The following is a 9,473-nucleotide window of genomic DNA, read 5'->3' on the forward strand; positions in this document are numbered from 1 at the left end:
CGGTAAGCCCCGCCCCCCTTAGTGACTGTTGCTCGGACAAACAAACGGAGTTGCTATATCTTACAATAACAGCTGTCAGTGTGAAAACCTTATCCTGAGATGTTTTTGGACACAGACTGTAGCGTATATCCCGTCCGGATGATGGCCAAACTTTACTGATGGTTTATCAAGTTTACTGCATCGTTATTCAATCCAAAAAATCATCGTAAGAGCTGAACAAACAAAGCATAAGAAGTGCGCATTAACGTCTCATTCACAAACTCTCTCTCTCCGTTGCATTACCATTAACACACACAGCAAATTACACAAAAACACTCACAGTAAACACACACACACAGACCATATGCCTTTTCGGGGGTGCAGTTAATAACTGGCAAACTTTGTATCTGCAAAACAACTCCGATAAACTGCGCGCGAGCTCTTCCTTTCACTATAATTCCCATAAAAATAGGAGATAATGTAGACCGTAAACATATCTAAAATGAAATTAATTTACATATAACCAGTTTAATATGGAGAGGCACTGAAATGTGTTTTTGACCTAAAGTGTTACATGACGTGAGAACAGTTCGTTATTTCGGTTTGTATGTTAGCAGGGACTTTAATCGTAACTTAACGAGAGTTTGACAAACAGAAAATCCTCTCAGGATCCCTGGAGTCAGTGTTACAGTACCTCAGACACGACATTTGAGCATTTTTGTAGCATAAACACCATCAAACCGATGAGAGCTTCAAATTTTCCAATGTTTCTCTATGGAGCTGAAACCTAAAGATGTCCGAGTTACGGTCCCAGCGCAACTGATACTCAACTGCTATTGGCTCATCTGCGTTCGAGGGGAGGGGCTTACCGATAGGTCAATTGGGCTACTTCCGCACTGTTGCCGCGGCTGTTTTTCACGTCCGCGGGTTGAAGCGACACCAAATATGTGATATTTAGCCCCGGGAATGCAAATTTTATTAGGCAACCATGCCAAAAAAACACATATTTTACCCCCAAATGTGATTGGGCTTGTTTTGAGTAGCAATTGGGCGGGTTTTGTTGTGAAAACCTGGCAACCCTGGGCAGCGGGAAACACACACACACACACACACACACACACACACCAGGCTTGTTCGAGATGCATCTGCGCTTGCCAGACCGATCCACGTATGATATATAAAAAACCGCATGAGTGAATCAAAAGCATAAGGAGTCGTGTGCTCTCGCTGGACTGGTTATCATACGGCGATCGGTCTCCGCTGCGAACAAGCCTTACATCAACAATGCAAACGTTGCGTTACTATTGATGCTCATGGCTTTACGATCCTACAGCGGCATCAAAACACAACGAAAACACAGCGAATCCAACGCATTCATGCAGTTCGCCGTAATTTATATAGACGGAGATTACAAACGAGCAGCAGCTGTTAGCTCCATTAGCTCCATTAGCTCCATTAGCTGCTATTTCAACAATGGCGGATCTCAGTGTGTGTTGGTCTTGTTGACTCCGCCCCCAGCGCCTGACGCTAGCGGTTCTTACTTCTAGCCCTGTTCTAGCCCAGCAATGTTTTGGTGCTACTTAAAGGATTAGTTCACTTTTAGATAAACTTTTGCTGATAATTTACTCACCCCCATGTCATCCAAGAAGATGTCTTTCTTTCTGCAGTCGAAAAGAAATTACGTTTTTTGATGAAAACTTTCCAGGATCGTTCTCCATATAATGGATTTCAATGGGCTCCAAATGACAGTTTCAGTGCAGCTTTAAACGACACCAGATGATGAATAAGGGTCTGATCTAGACAAACCATCAGTTTCTGAGAGAAACCCAGCAGTATTTATGCTATTATTTTACCTCTTATCAGACGAGCGTGATCATCTCTGAGCTCAGCTATAACTTCCGGTTAGTGAGGTCAAAATACGAGCGTGGTCATAGATATATCGATCATAGATGCCTCATTCTACTGATCCGTGCAAGCGCTAATGAGGCATCTACGTATACATCTATATTTTGACCTCACTCTCCGGAAGTTATGTCTGAGCTCAGAGATGATCACGCTCGTCTGATAAGAGGTAAAATAATATCATAAATACTGCTGGGTTTCTCTCAGAAACTGATGGTTTGTCTAGATCAGACCCTTATTCATCATCTGGTGTCGTTTAAAGCTGCACTGAAACTGTCATTTGGAGCCCATTGAAATCCATTATATGGAGAACGATCCTGGACTGTTTTCATCAAAAAGCTTAATTTCTTTTCGACTTTAGAAAGAAAGACATGGACATCTTGGATGACATGGGGGTGAGTAAATTATCAGAAAAAGTTTATCTAAAAGTGAACTAATCCTTTAAGAACCACTTCTCCTGGCTCGGAGCTGGGCTTTGGGTGTGGAAACACAAAGAAGCGATTTTAAACTAAGCTCTGGCTCCGATCTAGCTCTAGCACTGCCTTGGTGGAAAAGGGGACTCACAGCTCAGGGTCGGGTCTTTCTTCTCCTCTGATGAAGGCCAGGGCTTTCTGTGGGCCGTAGGAGGAGCTGGGAAGAGCAGAAGGGAACGTGTGCTGGGACGGCCGGTCCAGAGAGTGATAGATGGAGGGCGAGAGCGATCGGTTGAAGTGCAGCGGGGAGCTGGCGGTGCGAGGAGCGCGGGAGAGCGAGGAGGAGGAGGAGAGATGAGACCGGCTCCCGAACCCGTACGCCGCGCTGCTCAGGAGGAACTCGCGCGATCCGTACGCCGGAGGGGTCGGCCCTCGAGACGAAGGGCCCCGGAGGTCGTGAGGAAGGCTGCGTCTGCTGGGCGTGTCGTAGATGCCGGCGTCCGGCCCCAGAGCCAAGGGAGGCTTGTCCTTCTCATGGGGCTCGCGCCGCTCCTGGATGGAGCTCATGAGCAGTTTGGGGAGGCTGTCGTAGCACACGGGCGACGGCGCGCGGTGTTGAGGCGAATGCCGGCTGATATTCACGAACACCGCACCTCGGGACAGACTCGTGTCCACGGGAGGAAGCGGCATCTGGACGCCCAGAAGACTGTCGTAGGACAGGCTCCCCGATCGGCTGCTGAGGACGCTTTGGGCCGGATGTGGACCCAGAGCTTCGGCTCCGTGGCGGCTGGAGTGTTTCAGACTCAGCGAGCGTGAATTCAGAGTCAGAGAGTTTACGGCCGTGTGCTCCTCCGACTGCAGACTGGGATCGGACGCGTGTTCCTGGGAAATCCTCGTCCCGATCTACATCAGACAGACAAAGGAACATCTAGAAGAACATGCAGCCACAGCTTTACAGTACAACTGCTCAATATTTATACTGGGAAACATCATGAGGTATCTGAGCATATCGTCGCTGTCCGATGAAAACCACGTATGTCCATTTTACCGATTTTGAGATTTTTCGACGGATTGAATGTCCAGGTTCATTTCCGTATACAGTATGCGTCACATATCTAAATGGCCAATGAAAAGTTGTGAAATCATGTCATCTGATTTTCACGTATATCCATTTGGTGTCAAAGCTGTCAATCACGCCGCGTATCTCCCGCCCTGTGGAAGCATCTCGCCGGTCTCACGAAGTTTCATCGAAGCTCAGCACTGGATAGCCAAAAGTACGACATTGAAGCTCTCCACAGTTTAGTTCTAATCTAGTTCTTCACAGATTAGTTTGCTTGCTAGTATGTAAATAAACTCGGTCTCATTGATAAGATTCAGCCTTTTTTTTCTTAGTCAAACTGATCAAATGATAGCCTGTAATGCTACTGTCATGATTGACTCTAGAACATGCCTCACTCATACTGCTATCACCAGAGGCGGAGAATGTCCAGCACGTATTCCTCTGTCAATATGAAACGCCACTTCCATTCTAATTAATGATCGGAAGAACGCGTATCGACCACCGTTACTGTAAAATATGCACGTATGTCCATTTAAACTCAATTTTGGTCAAATGTGGATTATATCGTTACACTGGCAAGAATATGGTTACATGTAAAGATGTCGTACCAAGTATGACAACGCTACATTCAACTGCTTTTGAAATACGGTGTTTTTTTCACTTCCTGAAAAGTAAGCGTTTTGGACATGCGTGAGTTTCATCGGGCAGCGACGATATAGCAGCTTTACTGGTTTGCCTATAATGTAAGTCTCAGGGCTGGACGATATGATCAGAGGTGGACAAACTACACAACTCCATTACTTGAGTAAAAGTAAAAATACTATTGGTTGAATATTACTCCATTACAAGTAAAAGTTGTAAAGTTAGATTTTTACTTAAGTAAAAGTACAGAAGTACTTGCTTTTAAAAGTACTTAAGTATCAAAAGTAAACGCATTATTTTATTATTGTTGTATGAATGCACGCTGTTCCATCATGGGGGTTTAAGCTCCATCTGACATGCTAGCATACCTTGAACTCATTTAAATACTTGCTTAAAAGCTACAAAGCTCTTATCAAAGTCAAAATCATACTAGAAAAGAAAGGTTTCTACATTGTGTTTATTTGACAGGATTATGTAAAAACATATTTCTGAAAGGACTTCAGTTAACATTATTAGCCCAACTACGCTTTTGCATGCTAACTAACATCACTGTCGAACGTTATGTGTTAGCGCTGTATCCACAAGGCTATGGCAATTTGGCGGGTAAACCTATAAAAATCATTTGAGCAATCATACTTCATACCAGTGTTAATTTTGACAGCAAATTTGGATTTAGTTTTAGTCAGTCTTTTGACTATAACATTTTAGGCATCTGAACTGTTTTAGTTTTAGTCTAGTTTTAATTGACTATAATAAGATTTTAGTTTTCAATAGACTAAAGTTCAGTTCCTGTGGTCTGGCGTCTGAGAGGCAGCTTTCTGTGCACTTTCGTGTCGTCGCACTTTTCCAGACTTATCCATGTCTGCTCTTCTGAATTTTTACTTTTAAGTATGACTGTGTTTGCGTTTGCACTGCGTCTGGGAACTGACACCTTCTATTTTGCCATCAATTGATTAGTGTTCAAAAAATACTTGGAAATCATTGAATCATGTGATCCTACAAGAGTGATTACTGATAGGCTGTCTGCAACAAAAAAAAAGAAAAAAAAGAAACACGTTTTAAAGAAGAAAACAAATCATCCTCTGACTTTCAAAGCGGCTACAACTTTCTACTTCGAGGGCCTTGATAGAAATGAGTAAAAAGTAAGATATGAGTCTTTCAAATCTAGTGACGTAAAAGTCATAAGTTTCCAGAAAAAATACTACTCAAGGAAAGTACAGACACTCAAAAAGTGTACTTAAGTACAGTACTCAAGTAAATGTTCTTAGTTACTGTCCACCTCTGGATATGATGATGATGATGATGATGATGATGATGATGATGATGATGATGATGATGATGATGATGAAGATGATGATGTCTAGCACATATATCAGTGCCGCTGTGACTCTGACACAAGTCTGAGTGATCAACACAATTACGAGATTTAAATATCGGTCGGCTTTGATCTAAGCGAGAGTAAGCAACAAAAGTAGTAACCGAAGTGTGATGCTCGGACTGATACATGAAAGTAATTAAAGGGATAGTTCACCCAAAATTAAAATTATCCCATAATTTACTCTCCCTCAAGTCATCCGAGGTGTGTGTGACATTCTTCTTTCACGAAGACGAATAAAATCTGAGTTATATTACAAAAGTCCAGGCTAATCCAAGCATTAGAATTTGATTCATAGTTGCTCTGTTTTTGAAGTTCATAAAAAGTGCATCTGTCCGTCATATAACTGCTCCAGCGGCTCTGGGGTGTTAATAAAGGCCTTCTGAAGCGAATCAATGCGTTTGTGTAAGAAAAATATCCATATTTAAAACTTTATCAAGTAAACTTTCGACCTCCGCCTTCCGTGGAAAAGTGTTGAATGTTGAAAGTGAAACTCGAGATGTGTTCGTGACGTCATGACCTGGTCGTGTTAGTCTTTCCATCCGCAGGCGAACTTTCAACACTTTCTCCATAAATTGAACAGGGAAGGCGGTCGGCCGAAACTTTACTTGATAAAGTTATAAATATGGATATTTTTCTTACACAAACGCGTTGATTCGCTTCAGAAGGCCTTTATCAACACCCCAGAGCCGCTGGAGCAGTTATATGATGGATAGATGCACTTTTATGGACTTCAAAAACAGAGCAACTATGAATCCAATTCTAATGCTTGGATTAGCCTGGACTTTTGTAATATAACTCAGATTTTATTCGTCTGAAAGAAGAATGTCACACACACCTCGGATGACTTGAGGGAGAGTAAATCATGGGCGAATTTTCATTTTTGGGTGAACTATCCCTTTAAGGCATTTCGATAATGGTCGTTTTAATACATTATAAGCGAGAATGTGCAATACTCAAAACAAATCAGTGGAGATACAACATATGAAAAATAGCCAAAGAGTCTGATGAGAGTTTAAAGGGGTGATGAATTGAGAAATCAACTTTCCTTTGAGCCTTTGATATATAAAGTGCATGATGATATAAGAATATCCTGTAAGTTTCAGAGCTGAAAACGTCCTTGTTAGTCAAAGAAAAGCTTTTATAGACACCAGACCCAGAAAACGAGCGATCTCTGAATATGTCGACCACTGATGTCATAGGACGCAGAAGCTCCGCCTTAAATTCGAGGAGCTAAACGGGTCCAGCTCACGTGTGTAAGACATTGCGCGTTTGTTGGCTTCATTTAACCGCGGATTCGTTTGTAAACAAGACACAGGTGGAGACTGGATCTGCAGACATATTGAGATTAAAACACAATGCTGTGCTTCTGGATCTGACAGGAACGCTGAACACACTAATGTGAGTAAAACGTGTTTATATGTTTTAGTATTGCATTGTTACAGATGGTTTGATATCTATTGATTACACACCTCAGCACGCGCTCACAGGCTGGAGAAGCTGTTATTGGTTCATTCGGGATCAGACTCAGACTTGTAACGGCAGCTCGCAAAGCCCAACGTCCCGGAGTGTGTGTTTTTCAGACGGGCTATATTTCTTGCGTGTGTGTGTGTGTACTAGGGATGCCACAATTCTCAATATAATATTGAACCGTTCGGTACGGCATTCACGGTTCAATACGCGCATGTGAATTGCGGTTTTTCGGTTTTGCACTTAATTAAGTATTTTTCTACAAATTCTATAATTTGCCTCCATCCCAATATAGGCCTACTGAACAACGCGACATATATTCACATCACAGGTCAGTGGTAGAGTTATACTCACGGAACACTATAGTAATTCACAATCACCAAAGTTCATTATTTGTATGCGTTTTAAAGCCTTGCCGGCGTGTGTGCGGTTTAAACATGCGCTTTTCCGAGCGCGCGCACTGAACGCTTGTCAAACACGTGATTACTGGACTAAGTAGTCGTCTTACTGCGCTAATACTGTCAAATACACACGAGGTTAACATAAACACAGTCGGTTATGTCTAAAATAAAAGTAAAATCGGCGCGTTTCTGTATATTAGATGCACGCAGGTCTTGAAAGCAAATTGACAGCAATGCAGTAGTGAACACGCGGTCCTTAAAGGGACAGTCCACCTCTAAAATTATGTTATTATTTACTCACTCTAATATTGTTCCAAACCTGTATTCAATTCTCATTTTTGAGTGAACTATCCATTTAATGTTAATACAACAACAAAAGACAAAGAGAAAATCACTCACTGCTCTTGACTGAAGAACTTTAATACAGCAGCTTTAATAAGAATCAGTGTATATTTTATAGTGAAGTCTGTGAAGTGTTTTATTTTTACATTTATTCATTCAATTTCATACTTAAATGCTGCTGTACAGCTCTGAGCTGCCAGTGTAAATCTTTATATATATATATTATATTATACAATACACTAGGATTGTGTACAAGGGTTTTTTTTAAGTAAAGTTTTAAGTTTAAGTAAGGTGTTTCAATTATTTTAAGTAAAATAAAGAAAGAGTATTGCAATAAAAAATTGTCTTTTTTCTCCTTAACCTCTTGCTGTTCCTGTCGCTTAAAAATAGAATAACAAAAAACTGACAAGACATCAGAACCGAACCGAACCAAAAACCGTGGTTAAAAACCGAGGTATGTATTGAACCGTGGACTAACTGTATTGTTGCATCCCTAGTGTGTACGGTTCGCGGTTATATTCACCGATCGGGCGAGCCAAGTCATACAAAAATAACATTCCAGTCAATGGCGGGTGATGAGATGAATCTGTGTTTGTTTGATAAAGACGTTTTGCGAGTCCTGTGAGTGATCGATTCTCCACACGCTTTCAAAACCATCCCCACATGCACTGAGAGGAGATGAAGCTCATTAAATATGCAAATCTTATCCAATCCTAGCCGTGGGCGTGGGCGTGTACTTCCAAGTCTTCAGTGCGGCACGCCCATCAAAACCCAGCGCTTCTTCAGAGAGCCTCAAAACCAGGGCAGAAAATAGCATGATTCATGATGATGTTTCTGAATGAAAAAACCGGTTGACCTCAGTATAAAAAAAATTAAAAAGCCAGTTCATAACACTTTTAACATTTTAGAGACAATATAAGGCAGATTTCAGGCAGAATTTCTATACTGTGATGGCGTTCCGTACTGTGGTTTAAAACGGCCTCTATCTCGGTTCAGGTTTGGGTCCCATCGCCCAGCTCTAAGCAGATGAACAGGGGCTCACCTGATCTCTGGGGACTTGGTACAGCACTTTTGTGGGCGACTCTGAAGTCTGGAGCTGATTCATTTTGTGTCCTGAAGGCATTCCGGCTCTGGACTGGAGCAAACTCTCTATTATAAAGCACAATAAGAGGACAGGAACACATTTAGTGTTTCATTTAATGATCCTGCTCGACGCTTCCAAGAGCCGCCACACGTCCACTCACCTTCCAAAGCCGCCAGATGGTTCCTGAGCAGGACTGGGTCTGGTTTAGGGGGCAGTGGAGGAGGACTGGTCAGACCTTTACTGTCTGGATCATCTCCTTCCTCCAGAGACTGACACAAACACATCAAAATAACACTAACATTATACACATACAGATACAGATACCTGATTGGGGGGGGCGGGGGGGCTACTTTGAAACCTTTCAAAGTTATGAAACTAATACATAAAAAAATGTGTGTTACATGAAATAAAATTACCCCAAGTACAACATAGAAAAAAATTAAAACATGCTAAAACATGCTAGGAAGCTTTCAAACTTTCAGAAAAACTTTATCAAGCCAACATGGAAGTTCGTGACGAACTTTACTTTACGCACTAAAATGACTATAAAGGATATAAAAATCAAATACACATATTTTATATATATATATATATATATATATATATATATATATATATATATATATATATATATATATATATATATATATATATATATATATATATATATATATATATATATATATATATAAACCAAAAAAATAAATAAAATTACTAAAATTTTAAATAAAATGGAAAATATAAAAATAAAAACTAATTATAAATATAAATAAAAACTTTACATATATATATATTAGGGCTGTCA

The 9,473-nt window shown here is 41.0% G+C and overlaps 1 protein-coding gene across 1 annotated transcript in view; it reads right to left on the reverse strand.

The window, feature by feature from the left end:
• Positions 1 to 2,441: 2,441 nt before the first annotated feature.
• Positions 2,442 to 9,473, reverse strand: part of zdhhc8a (zDHHC palmitoyltransferase 8a) — a gene marked incomplete at both ends in the record, with an annotated part of 28,237 nt that continues 21,205 nt past the window's right edge. Inside the window, 3 exons of the mRNA XM_079804048.1 lie at positions 2,442 to 3,197; positions 8,627 to 8,733; positions 8,829 to 8,937. Of these exons, the coding sequence (XP_079660174.1) occupies positions 2,442 to 3,197; positions 8,627 to 8,733; positions 8,829 to 8,937 (972 nt within the window). The remainder of the gene's footprint in view (positions 3,198 to 8,626; positions 8,734 to 8,828; positions 8,938 to 9,473) is intronic.

The sequence above is a fragment of the Gobio gobio genome (assembly GCF_949357685.1).
Source record: "Gobio gobio genome assembly, chromosome: 22".
NCBI classification, from domain to species: Eukaryota; Metazoa; Chordata; class Actinopteri; order Cypriniformes; family Gobionidae; genus Gobio; species Gobio gobio.